The 16000-nt window shown below is 51.0% G+C and overlaps 1 protein-coding gene across 4 annotated transcripts in view; it reads left to right on the forward strand.

Annotated features, from left to right (window-relative positions):
• Positions 1–16000, forward strand: part of LOC121278938 (anion exchange protein 2-like) — a 263881-nt gene that overhangs the window by 173435 nt on the left and 74446 nt on the right. For all 4 annotated transcript variants that reach the window (XM_041189507.1, XM_041189509.1, XM_041189510.1 and 1 more), the window contains 4 exons: positions 966–1131; positions 4107–4333; positions 5019–5173; positions 14621–14826. In XM_041189507.1, the coding sequence (XP_041045441.1) occupies positions 966–1131; positions 4107–4333; positions 5019–5173; positions 14621–14826 (754 nt within the window). The remainder of the gene's footprint in view (positions 1–965; positions 1132–4106; positions 4334–5018; positions 5174–14620; positions 14827–16000) is intronic.

The raw sequence follows: 16000 nt of genomic DNA on the forward strand, positions 1-16000 counted from the left end.
TAGATCTGATCTGTTGGTTGTGGGATCGCTTAGCTCTGTCTATCACTTGCTGCTTATGCTGTTTGGCACGCTTGTGTTATAGCTTCACCGGGTTGACATCTCATTTTTAGGTATACCTGGTGCTGCTCCTGGCATGCCCTTCTGCACTCTTCATTGAACCAGGATTGATTCCCTGGCTTGATGGTAATGGTAGAGTGGGGGATATGCTGGGCCATGAGGTTACAGATTGTGTTTGAGTACAATTCTGCTGCTCCTGATGGCACGCAGAGCCTCATGCATGCCCAGTCTTGAATTGTTAGATCTATTCAAAATCTATCCCATTTAGCATGTTGGTAGTGCCACACAACATGATGGAGGGTATCTGCAGTATTTTGCTGTTGCTGCTTGACAGCACAGTTGATGACCCCTTCCATTACTGATGATCGAGAGTAGACTGATGGGGCAGTAATTGGCCAGGTTGGATTTGTCCTGCTTTTTGCATACAGGACATACCTGGGCAATTGTCCTCGGGTGGGACTTTGTCTCCACAATGACTGTGCAGTGGTCACTCCTACCGATATTGTCACTGACAGACGTATCTGCAGCAGGCAGGTTGGTGAGGATGAGATCAAGTATGTTTTTCCCTCTTGTTGGTTCCCTCATGACCTGCTGCAGACCCAGTCTAGCAGCTATGTCCTTTAGGAGTCGGCCAGCTCGGTTAATAGTGGTGCTACTGAGCCACTCTTGGTGATGGACATTGAAGTCCCCCACCCAGAATACATTCTGCACCCTTGCCACTCTCAGTGCTTCTTCCAAGTGGTGTTCAACATGGAAGAGCACTGATTCATCAGCTGAGGGAGGGCAGTATGTGGTAATCAACAGGTTTCTTTGCCCATATTTGACCTGATGCCATGAGACTTTTTGGGGTCCAGGGAAAACAGCCAGTTGGGAGTGTCTACAAAACAGTTGTTTTTGTTCCTTTTCAGGCGGACCAGGATGTGCCTCCTCCATCATCGCCCAAGATTGAAGATGAGGATGAGGATGACCTAAACAAGACTTGGGGAGTTGAGAGATTTGATGATCTGCTACATGATGCACACAGCCGGAATGTGGATGAAGTCCGGCGCACTTTCGATGAGGCAGATTTTGAATGTGAGTGTCGTGTGTGTGTTTTTTAAACTGCTGCATCATTTTGAGTGTCAGGATCCTGCAGTGACCAGCCAGATGCCAATCTCGCCTGGGACTGAGACACTGAGATTAGAAACAGTCTTCCCTGTACTGAGTTACCTTGTGTCAGCCCAGGCTCAGAAATAAAACCAAGTTGAAACTTCCAGGACTGAGATAGAAAGATCGAGATTTATGAGATGGAAGCACAAAATTATCCAAATATTGGTAGATTAAGTGAATCAGCAAAACTGTGGCAAAGAGGTTTCAGTGTAGTCAGATTTGAGGTCATCCACTTTGGACCTAAAAGAGATAGAGAAAGGTACTTTCTAAATGGTGAAGAGCGAGAAACAGTGGAGGACCAAGGAGACTCTGGGGGTTGGGAGTCAAGGTGGTGGTCCATGTATATGGATCATTAAAATGGCATGAGCAGGTTTTTTTTTATTCATTCATGGTCCAGCATGTGTTGCCCATCCCTAATTGCTCCTTGAGAAGGTGGTGGTGAGCTGCCTTCCTGAACTGCTGCAGTCCATGTGGTGTAGGTACACCCACAGTGCTGTTAGGGAGGGAGCTCCAGGATTTTGACCCAGCGAGAGTGAAGAAACAGAAAATTAACAAAAAGGTGAATGGAATACTGGCCTTTCTATCTCAAGGACCAGCATATTTGATTGAATTTTTTGAGGAGGCAACCAGGAGTGTTGATGAGGGCAGTGCCATTGATGTGGTCTGCATGGACTTTAGCAAGGCTTTTGATAAGGTCCCTCCTGGCAGACTGGTCAAGAAAGTAAGAGCCCGTGGGATTCAAGGCAAAGTGGCAGGTTGGACCCAAATTTGGTTGAGAGACAGGATGCAGAGGGTGATGGTAGAGGGATGTTTCTGTGACTGGAAGTCTGTTTCCAGTGGGGTTCTGCAGGGCTCGGTGTTGAGACCCTTGTTGTTTGTGGTGTACATAAATGATTTGGATTTAAATAGTGGGGTTATGATCAAGAAGTTCGTAGATGACATAAAAATTGATAGGGTGGTAAATAGTGAGGAGGATAGGTGTAAACTGCAGGAGGATATCAATGGACTGGTCAGGTGGGCAGAGCAGCGGCAAATGGAACTCAAGCTGGAAAAGTGTTTGGTAATACACTTGAGGAGGGCTAACAAGACAAGGGATTACACTACGAATGGTAGGACCCTGGAAAGTACTGAAGATCAGAGGGACCTTGGTGTGCATATCCACAGATCCCTGAAGGTAGCAGGGCAGGTAGATAAGGTGGTTAAGAAGGCATATGGGATACTTGCCTTTATTAGCTGAGGCTTAGAATACAAGAACAGAGAAGTTATGCTGGAACTGTATAAAACACTGGTTAGGCCACAACTGGAGTACTGTGTGCAGTTCTGGTCACCACATTATAGGAAGCATGTGATTGCACTGGAGAGGGTGCAGAGGAGATTTACCAGGATGCTGCCTGGGCTTGAGGGTCTGAGCTATGAGGAAAGATTGGATAGACTGGGGTTGTTTTCCTTGGAGCAGTGAAGGTTGAGAGGGGACCTGATAGGGGTGTATAAGATTATGAGGGGCATAGATAGGGTGGATGGGAAGGCACTTTTTCCATTGGTAGAGGGGTCAATAACCAGGGGGCATAGATTTAAGGTAAGAGGTAAAAGGCTAAGAGGGGAGTTGAGAAATTTTTTCACCCAGAGAGTGGTGGGAGTCTGGAACTCACTGCCTGAAAGGGTGGTTGAGTCAGAAACTCTCCTAACATTTAAGAAGTATTTAGATATTCACTTACGATGTCACAGCCTCCAAGGCTATGGGCCAAGCGCTGGAAAATGGGATTAGTGTAATCGGATCTTTGTTGACTGGCGTGGACACAATGGGCCGAATGGTCTCCTTCTGTGCTGTAAACGTCTGAGTCTAATACTGGTTAGACCATACCTGGAGTCAGAGAGCAGCTCTGGACACCACACCTCAGGAAGGAGTGCAGTGTAGGTTTACCAGAATTTACCTGGACTCCAAGGATTACATTACAAGGAGAGATTACATAAGCTATTGGTTCTATTCCCTGGAAGGTAGGTGATTCCCTGTAAGGGGTAATTTCATTGAAGTTTTCAATACATTAAGGGAAACAGGGTAGGTAGAGAAAAGCTAATTCCACTGGCTGGGAAGTCTAGGATTTCTTTTTTAAATTTATTCTTTCATTGGATGTGGGTGTCACTGGCAAGACCAGCATTTGTCCCCATCCCCAATTGCTCATGCCATTTCCAAAGGCAGTTAAGAATCAACCCCACTGCTGTGGGTCTGGAGTCACATGTAGGCCAGACCAGGTAAGGACAGCAGATTTCCTTCCCTAAAGGACAATAGTGAACCGCTGGGCTTTTTTTTTAAAGCAATGGTTTCATGCTTTTCAATTCCAGATTCATTAATTGAATTTAAATTCCACCAGCTGCTGTGGTGGAATTTAAATTGTGGTGGGATTTGAACCTGTGTCCCCAGAGTATTAGCCTGGGTCTCTGGATTACTAAACCAGTGACATTATCATTATGCCACTGTCTGAACCCAAATCTAACCTGGTGCTACAGTGCAGTTCTGAGGGAGTGTTGCACTGTCAGAGGTTCCACCTTTCAGATGAGACCTTAAACCAAAGCCTCATCTGCTGCCTCAGATGGACATAAGTGATGCTAATTGATGAAGAGCAGGCAGGTTCTCCCTGGTGCCCTGGCAGATATTTTCCCTCAACCAACATGACAACAGATTAAGTGGTCACTGTCATCTTACTATTTGTGGGATCCTGCTTTGCATAAATTGGCTAGCACATTCCCTACATTACAATAATGACTAAGATTGGGTGGTTGTAAAGTGCTTTGCTGGGGTGGGTGGGATGCGGTCCTGAGGGCGTGAAAGGTGCTATATAAATGAAAGTCTTTCTTTATATTAATGTTTGACTTTAATCCTCTCTCTCTCTCTCTTTCAAAAGACCATCGTCATTCCTCCCTTCACACCCATCACCCACTTTCCACGCACCTGCCTTCGGAAGGACGGAGAAAGAAAGGGACTCAGAAGAAGAGCAGGAAGGCTGCCTCTTCTCCGATTGGTGCTCCCACCATAGAGGAAGGTGATGAAGAGGAGGAGCAGGCTGATGGAGCACAGGAGAAGAAGGACCCCATGGAGGACATCCAGTCAGACACCACAGGCCAGGTTCAGGTGAGAGCTGCAGGACTGAGCGTGTGGAATCAAACAGGAAGAGTGGTTCTCGACCCCGCAGGTGGCAGTTCATTGTGGGTGTGTGCCCATCACAAGCAGAGCTGTAGGCAGCGATCTACAATTCAGTTATGTAGAGAGACTAGAGAAGCTGGGATTATTCTCCTTGGAATTGAGAAGGTTAAGGGGAGATTTAATGGAGGTGTTCAAAATCACAAAGGGTTTTGATAGAGTAAAGGAGGAGAAGCCAATGGAGGCAGGAGGGTCGGTAACCAGAGGGACACAGATAACTGGCCAAAGAATCAGAGGGCGAGATGAGAATTTTTTTTAATGCTGTAAGTTTTTGTGATCAGGAATGCGCAGCCTGAAGGGGTGGTAGAAGGAGATTAGACAGGAACTTTCAGTGGGAATTGGATAGACACTTAAATAGGAGAAATTTGCAGCACTTTGGGAAAGAACTGGGCTGCCGGATTAATTGGATAACTCGAGTTAGAATGGACAGCATGAGCCGAATGGCCTCCTCCTGTGCTGTGCTATTGAGTTGCCCTGGGTTAAGGAGGGATAGAATGAGTCAAGTGTCTAAGATGCTGGACTCCAACGCTGACCAGGGTTTGAGTGAAGGTGAAGAGCTCAGCTCGGGCAGCAGCTCTTCATTCATTGTTGATGCCTTTCTCCTCTTCTTTTCTAGTTCTTTGTGTCTGACGAGGAGTCAGAGAGTAGCTCCGCACTTCCGAACCCACCTGAACATAGCCCAAAGCAACAAGATGCACCGCCTCTCCTCATCAAGCCAGGGACGGCCAGTCAGAATAGCAAACCCGCCAAAAATGAGCACACCATGCCAGTGTAAGTGCCATGATTTGCCAACATCTGGGCTCCCTCCTGAACACGACTCCCTGTTGGGGCATAGATACACTCGGACACTCTGGCGCTGATGTGAAATCAAATCCACAGCACTTTATACACCTTCCAAGCTGCTCCTTTCCACTGATGTCAAGGTGTACAGGGGGCATGAGGCTTGTGTATTGGTCTGTACAGGAGCACGAGGCTTGTGTATTGGTCTGTACAGGGGCAAGAGGCTTGTGTATTGGCCTATAAAGGGGTGTAAGGTTTGTATTGTATTGGTCTGTATAGGAGGTGTGAAGTTTGTATATTGGTCTGTACAGAGGGTGTGAGGTTTGTGTATTGGTCCATATGGATATGAGGATTGTGTATTGGTCTGTACAGAGGGTGTGAGGTTTGTGTATTGGTCTGGACGGGGGTGTGAGGTTTGTGGTTTGTGTATTGGTCTGTATAGGGGTGTGAGGTTTGTGTATTGGTCTGTATAGGGGTGTGAGGTTTGTGTATTGGTCTGTATAGGGGGTGTGAGGTTTGCATATTGGTCTGTACAGAGGGTGTGAGGTTTGTGTATTGGTCTGGATGGGTGTGAGGTTTGTGTATTGGTCTGTATAGGGGTGTGAGGATTATGTATTGGTCTATATATGGGGTGTGAGGTTTGTGTATTGGCCTGTATAGGGGGTGTGAGGCTTGTGTATTTGCCTGGATGGGTGTGAGCTTGTGTATTGGTCTGTACAGGGGCGTGAGGTTTGTGTATTGGTCTGTATAGGGGGTGTGAGGTTTGTGTATTGGCCTGTACAGGGGGTGTGAGGTTTGTGTATTGGCCTGTATAGGGAGTGTGAGGATTGTGTATTGGTCTGTATAGGGGGTGAGAGGATTGTGTATTGGTCTGTATAGGGGGTGTGAGGTTTGTGTATTGGTCTGTATAGGGGTGTGAGGATTGTGTATTGGTCTGTATAGGGGGTGAGAGGATTGTGTATTGGTCTGTATAGGGGGCGTGAGGTTTGTGTATTGGTCTGTATAGGGGGTGTGAGGATTGTGTATTGGTCTGTATAGGGGGTGAGAGGATTGTGTATTGGTCTGTATAGGGGGTGAGAGGATTGTGTATTGGTCTGTATAGGGGGTGTGAGGTTTGTGTATTGGTCTGTATAGGGGTGTGAGGATTGTGTATTGGTCTGTATAGGGGTTGAGAGGATTGTGTATTGGTCTGTATAGGGGGCGTGAGGTTTGTGTATTGGTCTGTATAGGGGGTGTGAGGATTGTGTATTGGTCTGTATAGGGGGTGAGAGGATTGTGTATTGGTCTGTATAGGGGGCGTGAGGTTTGTGTATTGGTCTGTATAGGGGGTGTGAGGATTGTGTATTGGTCTGTATAGGGGGTGTGAGGATTGTGTATTGGTCTGTATAGGGGGTGTAAGGTTTGTGTATTGGCCTGTATAGGGGGTGAGAGGATTGTGTATTGGTCTGTATAGGAGGTGTGAGGTTTGTGTATAGGTCTGTATAGGGGGTGTGAGGATTGTGTATTGGTCTGTATAGGGGTGTGAGGATTGTGTATTGGTCTGTATAGGGGGCGTGAGGTTTGTGTATTGGTCTGTATAGGGGGTGTGAGGATTGTGTATTGGTCTGTATAGGAGGCGTGAGGTTTGTGTATTGGTCTGTATATGGGGTGTGAGGATTGTGTATTGGTCTGTATAGGGGGTGCCAGGTTTGTCTATTGGTCTGTATAGGGGGTGTGAAGTTTGTGTATTGGTCCATACAGAGGATGTGAGGTTTGTGTATTTTCTAAACGGGGGCATGAAGCTTGTGTCATATTCTGTACGGGGGGCGTGAGGTTTGTGTATTGGTCTGTATAGGGGGCGTGAGGTTTGTGTATTGGTGTGTATAGGGGGCGTGAGGTTTCTGTATTGGTGTGTATAGGGGGCGTGAGGATTGTGTATTGGTGTGTTTAGGGGGCGTGAGGTTTGTGTATTGGTGTGTATAGGGGGCGTGAGGTTTGTGTATTGGTGTGTATAGGGGGCGTGAGGTTTGTGTATTGGTTTGTGTATAGGGGGCGTGAGGTTTGTGTATTGGTGTGTATAGGGGGCGTGAGGATTGTGTATTGGTGTGTATAGGGGGCGTGAGGATTGTGTATTGGTGTGTATAGGGGGCTTGAGGATTGTGTATTGGTCTGTATAGGGGGCGTGAGGTTTGTGTATTGGTGTGTATAGGGGGCGTGAGGATTGTGTATTGGTCTGTATAGGGGGCGTGAGGATTGTGTATTGGTCTGTATAGGGGGCGTGAGGTTTGTGTATTGGTGTGTATAGGGGGCGTGAGGTTTGTGTATTGGTGTGTATAGGGGGCGTGAGGATTGTGTATTGGTGTGTATATGGGGTGTGAGGTTTGTGTATTGGTTTGTGTATAGGGGGCGTGAGGATTGTGTATTGGTCTGTATAGGGGGCGTGAGGTTTGTGTATTGGTGTGTATAGGGGGTGTGAGGTTTGTGTATTGGTTTGTGTATAGGGGGCGTGAGGTTTGTGTATTGGTGTGTATAGGGGGCGTGAGGTTCGTGTATTGGTGTGTATAGGGGGTGTGAGGTTTGTGTATTGGTTTGTGTATAGGGGGCGTGAGGTTTGTGTATTGGTGTGTATAGGGGGCGTGAGGTTCGTGTATTGGTTTGTGTATAGGGGGTGTGAGGTTTGTGTATTGGTTTGTGTATAGGGGGCGTGAGGATTGTGTATTGGTCTGTATAGGGGGTGTGAGGTTTGTGTATTGGCCTGTATAGGGGGTGAGAGGATTGTGTATTGGTCTGTATAGGAGGTGTGAGGTTTGTGTATAGGTCTGTATAGGGGGTGTGAGGATTGTGTATTGGTCTGTATAGGGGTGTGAGGATTGTGTATTGGTCTGTATAGGGGGCGTGAGGTTTGTGTATTGGTTTGTGTATAGGGGGCGTGAGGTTTGTGTATTGGTGTGTATAGGGGGCGTGAGGTTTGTGTATTGGTGTGTATAGGGGGCGTGAGGTTCGTGTATTGGTGTGTATAGGGGGTGTGAGGTTCGTGTATTGGTTTGTGTATAGGGGGTGTGAGGTTTGTGTATTGGTTTGTGTATAGGGGGCGTGAGGTTTGTGTATTGGTGTGTATAGGGGGCGTGAGGTTTGTGTATTGGTGTGTATAGGGGGCGTGAGGTTTGTGTATTGGTGTGTATAGGGGGTGTGAGGTTTGTGTATTGGTTTGTGTATAGGGGGCGTGAGGTTTGTGTATTGGTGTGTATAGGGGGCGTGAGGTTTGTGTATTGGTGTGTATAGGGGGTGTGAGGTTTGTGTATTGGTTTGTGTATAGGGGGCGTGAGGTTCGTGTATTGGTGTGTACAGGAGCCTGAGGTTTGTGTTGCTGGTCAGCTGTACTGGGCTTGGGCCCAGGTTAAATGACCTGCCGATGCTGTCCAGGCTCTGGAATGTGTGGGTGTTGGGGTCATTTTGATCATAAGGAGAGTTGGCATCAGCTGCTGGGGAACTTTCCTCAATTCCTGACCTCTGTTTGACCCTTGGACACTGCTTATCTTCACCTGCATCTTCCCTGCCAGCAAAAACCATCGATTTCAAGGTGCCCGTTCCAGCCTCTATGACAAACCGGCATGTGGCGTGTGGTGGGGACAGGACCAGATGAGGGTGGCGGAGTCTTGAAAACCTGAGGAGGAAATGAGAAATAGTTTTTAAGTTATGATGACCTGGAATGCTGTGCCTGAAGGGGAAGTAGAAGCTGATTCAATAAGGATTTGTAGAAAAACTTAGAAAGGAGAAATTTGCAGGCAATGGGGATAGAGCAGGGGGAGTGAGACTAATTAGATAGATCCTCCTAAGAGATGGCACAGGGCAGGATGGGCTGAATGTGCTCTATCATTCAAACTCCGTTTCTTATCATTTCTATATGAATCTGAAAGTTAACTGACTGCATTTCCCACTCTCCCCAACCTCTCCTCTTCCTTCCCTCTCTCCCACCTCTCTCCCCTACCCTCCTCCCCTTTCCCTTCCTTCCCTCTCTCCCACCTCTCTCCCCTACCCTCCTCCCCTTTCCCTTCCTTCCCTCTCTCCCACCTCTCTCCCCTACCCTCCTCCCCTTTCCCTTCCTTCCCTCTCTCCCACCTCTCTCCCCTACCCTCCTCCCCTTTCTCTTCCTTCCCTCTCTCTCTTCTCTTCATCACTTTGGACCTCCCTCTCTCTCCCCCTCCCCTCCCTCTCTCTCCCCCTCCCCTCCCTCTCTCTCCCCCTTCCCTCCCTCTCCCTCCCCCTCCCCTACCTCTCTCCCCCCCCTACACCTCTCTCCCCCCCTCCCCTCCCTCTCTCTCCCCCTCCCCTCCCTCTCTCTCCCCCTCCCCTCCCTCTCTCTCCCCCTCCCCTCCCTCTCTCTCCCCCTCCCTCCCTCTCTCCCCCTCCACCTCCCTCTCCCCCCCTCCAGCCCTCTCTCCCCCCCTCCACCTCTCTCTCCCCCCCCTCCACCTCTCTCCCCCCCCTCCACCTCTCTCTCCCCCCCCTCCACCTCTCTCCCCCCCTCCACCTCTCTCTCCCCCCCCTCCACCTCTCTCCCCCCCTCCACCTCTCTCTCCCCCCCTCCACCTCTCTCCCCCCCTCCACCTCTCTCTCCCCCCCTCCACCTCTCTCCCCCTCCACCTCTCTCCCCCCCCCTCCACCTCTCTCTCCCCCTCCACCTCTCTCTCTCCCCCTCCCCTCCCTCTCTCCCCCTCCACCTCTCTCCCCCCCTCCACCTCTCTCTCCCCCCCTCCACCTCTCTCTCTCCCCCTCCACCTCTCTCTCCCCCTCCACCTCTCTCTCCCCCTCCACCTCTCTCTCTCTCCCCCTCCCCTCCCTCTCTCCCCCTCCACCTCTCTCCCCCCCTCCACCTCTCTCTCCCCCCCTCCACCTCTCTCTCCCCCCTCCACCTCCCTCTCTCCCCCTCCCCTCCCTCTCTCCCCCTCCACCTCTCTCCCCCCCTCCACCTCTCTCTCCCCCCCTCCACCTCTCTCTCCCCCCCTCCACCTCTCTCTCCCCCCCTCCACCTCTCTCCCCCCCTCCACCTCCCTCTCTCCCCCTCCCCTCCCTCTCTCCCCCTCCACCTCTCTCTCCCCCTCCACCTCTCTCTCCCCCTCCACCCCTCTCTCTCCCCCTCCACCTCTCTCTCCCCCCTCCACCTCTCTCTCCCCCTCCCCTCCCTCTCTCCCCCTCCACCTCTCTCTCTCCCCCTCCCCTCCCTCTCTCCCCCCTCCACCTCTCTCTCCCCCTCCCCTCCCTCTCTCCCCCCTCCACCTCTCTCTCTCCCCCTCCACCTCTCTCTCCCCCCTCCACCTCTCTCTCCCCCTCCCCTCTCTCTCTCCCCCCTCCACCTCTCTCTCCCCCTCCACCTCTCTCTCTCCCCCTCCCTCCCTCTCTCCCCCCTCCACCTCTCTCTCCCCCTCCACCTCTCTCTCTCCCCCTCCCCTCCCTCTCTCCCCCCTCCACCTCTCTCTCCCCCTCCCCTCCCTCTCTCCCCCCTCCACCTCTCTCTCTCCCCCTCCACCTCTCTCTCCCCCCTCCACCTCTCTCTCCCCCCTCCACCTCTCTCTCCCCCTCCACCTCTCTCTCTCCCCCTCCCCTCCCTCTCTCCCCCCTCCACCTCTCTCTCTCCCCCTCCACCTCTCTCTCCCCCCCTCCACCTCTCTCTCTCCCCCTCCACCTCTCTCTCTCCCCCTCCCCTCCCTCTCTCCCCCCTCCACCTCTCTCTCTCCCCCTCCACCCCTCTCTCTCCCCCTCCACCCCTCTCTCTCCCCCTCCACCTCTCTCTCTCCCCCCCTCCACCTCTCTCTCTCCCCCTCCACCTCTCTCCCCCCCTCCACCCCTCTCTCTCTACCCCCTCCACCTCTCTCTCTCCCCCTCCACCTCTCTCTCCCCCCCTCCACCTCTCTCTCCCCCTCCACCTCTCTCTCCCCCCCTCCACCTCTCTTCCCCCCTCCACCTCTCTCCCCCCCTCCACCTCTCTCCCCCCCTCCACCCCTCTCTCTCTACCCCCTCCACCTCTCTCTCTCCCCCTCCCCCTCCCTCTCTCTCCCCTTCCCCCCCTCCTCCTCTCTCTCCCCCCATCCCTCTCCACCCTCCCTCTCCCCCCCCCCCACCCCATTCCCCAACCTCCCCCTCTCTCCCTTTCTCTCCACCCCATCACCCTCTCCCTCTCCACTCCACTCCATCTCCTCCCCCATCTGTCTCTCTCTCTCTCTCTCCCCACCCTATGAGACATTTACCTCATAGCTGCTGCAATCAGTTAAGATCAGCAGCTTTCAGATTCCAATCGTCAGCACCTGAGGGTAGGGGTTGGGCTGTTTATTCCCATGTCTGGTGGTAGTAGGGGTGGGCAATGACAGCCTCTCCAGCTGGTGTTGCGGTGCTCTGGCAGCCTGATAGGTGTGTGAGGGCCGGGGTGCAGTGTGTTCATTTTGGGAGATGTGCCAGATCTGTTTTCATAAGTCATGCTGTTTCCAAGGGCTTCATCCCCCAACTCCCCAGAGAAAGCCAGAAAACACCCTCAAGCTCATTGTCTGCCTGTCTGTGTCTCTCTCGTCTCTGTCAGGCACGTGCTCCCTTTTCCTTATCCGACCACCCCCTCCCCCATCCTGTGGCACAACGGTATTGGCAGCTGCCTGTGAGCGTGTCCATATCAGTGATCTTTTTTAAAATTTATTCTTTCATGGGGCATGGGTGTCACTGGCAAGGCCAGCGTTCGTTGCCCATCCCTAATTGCCCGAGAACAGAGTGGTTTACTAGGTCATTTCAGAGGGCAGTTAAGAGCCAACCATATTCCTGTGGGTCTGGAGTCACGTGTAGGCCAGACCAGGTAAGGACTTCCTTCCCTAAAGGACATTAGTGAACCAGATGGGTTTTTACAACGATCCACAATGGTCAAGATCACCTTAACTGAAACGAGCTTTTGATTCCAGATTTTATTAATTGAGTTTAAATTCTGCCTGCTGCCGTGGTGGGGTTTGAACCCATGTCCCTGTTACGCTACCATTTCCCCTTTCGTGTAGTGCCTGGACAGACAGTGTCGCAAGAGCCAGGTTTGATCACCTGCTACCAGAGGCGCTTATCCCTTCCACCAAAGGTTAAGTGAGAGTGAATGCCCTAACAACAAGGTGGTATTAAGGAATCCGAGTAAAGTTCAAGTCAATGGGAATCGGTGGGAAAACTCACCGCTAGTTAGTCATATCTAGCACAATGGAAGATGGTTTAGTTGTTGTAAGTCAAACGTCTCAGCCCCAGAAAATCACTGCAGGAGTTCCTCAGGGTAGTGTCCTAGGTCCAGCCATCTTCAGCTGCTTCATCAGTGACCTTCCATCATAAAGTCAGAAGTGGGGATGTTCGCGGGCGATTATATAATGTTCACCATTCACGACGACTCAGATACTGAAGCAGTACATGTCCAAATGCAGGAAGACCTGGATTCAGGCTTGGGCTGATAAGTGACAAGTAACATTCAGACCACACAAATATCACCTCCTCTTGACATTCAATGTCATTGCCATCTCTGAAACCCGCACAAGCACCCTAGGGTGACCATTGACCAGACATTTGCTACAAGAGCAGGTCAGAGGCTGGGAATCCTGTGACGAGTAACTCACCTCCTGACTCCCCAAAGCCTGTCCACCATCTACAAGGCACAAATCAGGAATGTGATGGGAATAGTCTCCACTTCCCTGGATAAGTGCAGCTCCCACAACACTCGCAGCTCGACACTGTCCAGGACAGAATAACCCAATTGTTTGGCATCCCATACGCCACCTGAAGCATTCACTCCCTGCACCACCGACGCACAGTGGCAGCAGTGTGTGACATCTACAAGATGCACTGCAGTAACTCACCGAGGCTCCTTCAACAACACCTTCCAAACCCACGACCACTACCATCCAGAAGGACAAGGGTAGCAGATACATGTGAAAATCACCACCTGGAAGTTCCCCTCCGAGCCACTCACCATCCTGACTTGGGAATATGTCACCGTTCCTTCACTATTGCTGGGTCAAAATCCTGGAACTCCCTCCCTAACAGCACTGTCGGTGTACCTACACCACATGGACTGCAGCGGTTCAAGAAGGCAGCTCACCACCACTTGCTCAAGTGCAACCAGGGATGGGCAATAAATGCTGGCCCAGCCAGCGAAGCCCACATCTCATGAATGATGAAGAAAAGCAATTCCCTATCGAGCAGCAGCCACTGGGGCAGAATCTGCCTCATTCCCCGTCCAATGCCAGGAGCAAACCTGGAGCCAGTTACAGGATCCTTACGGGCTCCTGCTGAGATTGGCTCACTGCGCAGACCAGGGATTGACTCTGTATCATCACCTGTCTTTGCTGATGCCTCAGCTTATCCATGCTGTTGCTCCATTCCCCCTCCCACCTTCTATTCTCTGTGAGCTTTAACTCATTCAAAACAGTGCTGCCCCAGTTCTAATCAGCACCAAGTCCCTTCCACCTTGCTGTCGCTAAAATACATTGGATTCAAACTGAAAATTCACACCTTTGCTTTCAATCCCTCCATGGCTTCACCCCTCCCTATCTCTACCCTTATACCCCTTCCCCCAACCAGGACACTCTATTCCTTTGATTCTGGCTTCCCATCTGACTGTCCCTCACTCTGTCCACTGCTTGTTTTCAGCCTCATGTTCCGGGCTTCCTTTTTTAAAACCTTCCTCTTCTCCAAGCCTCTTCTGTTTAAAGTCCACCTCTTTGACCACCCTCCTTGACTCTCCTTTGGCTCAACATTCATTTTTGATGTGCTTTGGGATATTTAAATCCTGCCAGGGCATTGTGAAATTGGATCAGTTGGGTAATTTGTGGTCTGGTGCCAGGGAAGAAAATCACCTTGAAAACTACCAGCTTGTCATATAAAAACCCAACTGGGTCACTGATGTCCTTTAGGGGAGGGAACCTGCCATTCCCCCACCTGGTCTGGACCTCCATGTGACTCCAGTCCCACACTATGTAGATGACTCTAACAAGGCCAGCATTTATTCCCTATTTGCCTTGAAACGGTGGTGATGAGCCTCTCTTAACCTCTGCAGCCCATGTGGATTAGGTACACACATAGCATGGTTCGGAAAAAGCAGAGGAACAGGAGGAGACCATTCAGCCCTTCCAGCTTGTTCCACTATTCAGTTAGATCATGGCTGATTTGTATCTCAACTCTGTCTATGCTCCTTGGTTGCATTACCCTTAATACTCTTACCCAACAAAGATCTAGCGAACTCAGTTATGAAATTTCCAATTGACCTCCATCCTCGACAGCTTTTTGTGGGGAGAGGGTTCCAGATTGTGCTCCCCTTTGTGCGACCAAGTGCTTCCTGACAACATCGCTGAATGGCCTGGCCCTCGTTTTCAGGACACGCCCACTTGTTCTGGACTCTCCCACCAAAAGGAAATAATATTTGTCTATCGACCCTATCTCTCTGACCTGTGTTTCCAGGGGCGCAACGGCTGGTGCCCCTTGTGCGCCGGAGGAGAACCGTGCCCTACAGAAGACACCTCTGGCACATCGCAGCAGTTATGACCTGAAGGAGCGGCGGAGAATTGGGAGCCAGACTACGGTGGATGAGGCCAAGTTCCAAAAGATACCGACCGACGAGCTTGAAGCAGAGATGCTGGCGGTGGCCGACCTGGACTACATGAAAAGTAAGTGGTGCCTGAGTTCATGCCAGGGGGTGCTGGTGCCGGGCAGCATTGACGTGGGGGAGGTGGGGGGGTGGGTGGCATTGGTGCAGGGGGGTGGTATTTACATCAGGGAGTGGCATTGACATTAGGAGTTGGGGAGCACGCGGCATTGTGTTCTGGGTCTGATCAGAACGAAACACTGTGTGAGGTGGGTCTGTTCAGGGCTTGGTACAATTTTATCACCACATCCTCTGATTTGTAGCCTCCTGTTTTGACTCAGTGTGGCTAAACACGATTGAGTTTTTCAGTCGTTCCCCGATTGAGCACAGATGTAATCGATGTTTTCACAGGGCACACCAGGTATGAGTGAGTTGGAGAGTCATCACAGCTGCTCGCTGCTTGAAGTTAGCATCATGAGCCATGTGTAAAGCCTGCTGCCATTATTTTGCATATATTTAAAAGTTACTGATATAAACAGAACTTGGTACCTGGTTTAACATTTATTTGCCAATGATAGCCTAGAAGCTGATGTACCCAAACCTCAAAGCCTTTGACTCAAACAGGACAGACAAGTATTCAGCATCCCTTGTCTCGATTGCCTGAAAAAAGACTTGCATTTAAAAAGCATCCTTCATGGCCTCAGGACATTGCAAAGCAGTTTACACCCAGGCACTTTTAAGTACTTAATTATTAAGTACTTTGGAAGTGTAGTCACTCTCAGTAATGTAGGAATTTTGTCCATAGAAAGGTCCCACAATCAGCAGTGACACAATAATCTGTTTTTAGCAAAGGGACAAATATTGGCCAAGATTCCAGGGCGAACTCGCCTAATCTTCATCAAAATGCTGTCATGCAGCCTTTCACATCCACTTGAGACAGTAGACAAAAGACAGTGCAATGTTCCCTCAGTACTCACTCCAAGAGTGTGGCGCTCACTCGGTGCTGACCCTCCGACAGTCCGGCGCTCCCTCAGCACTGACCCTCCGACAGTGCGGCGCTCCCTCGGTGCGGACCCTCCGACAGTGCAGTGCTCACTCGGTGCTGACCCTCCGACAGTCCGGCGCTCCCTCAGCACTGACCCTCCGACAGTGCGGCGCTCCCTCGGTGCGGACCCACCGACAGTGCAGCGCTCCCTCGGTGCGGACCCTCCGACAGTGCGGCGCTCCCTCAGCACTGACCCGCCGACAGTGCGGCA

This window comes from Carcharodon carcharias, chromosome 6 (genome assembly GCF_017639515.1).
Source record: "Carcharodon carcharias isolate sCarCar2 chromosome 6, sCarCar2.pri, whole genome shotgun sequence".
NCBI lineage: Eukaryota > Metazoa > Chordata > Chondrichthyes > Lamniformes > Lamnidae > Carcharodon > Carcharodon carcharias.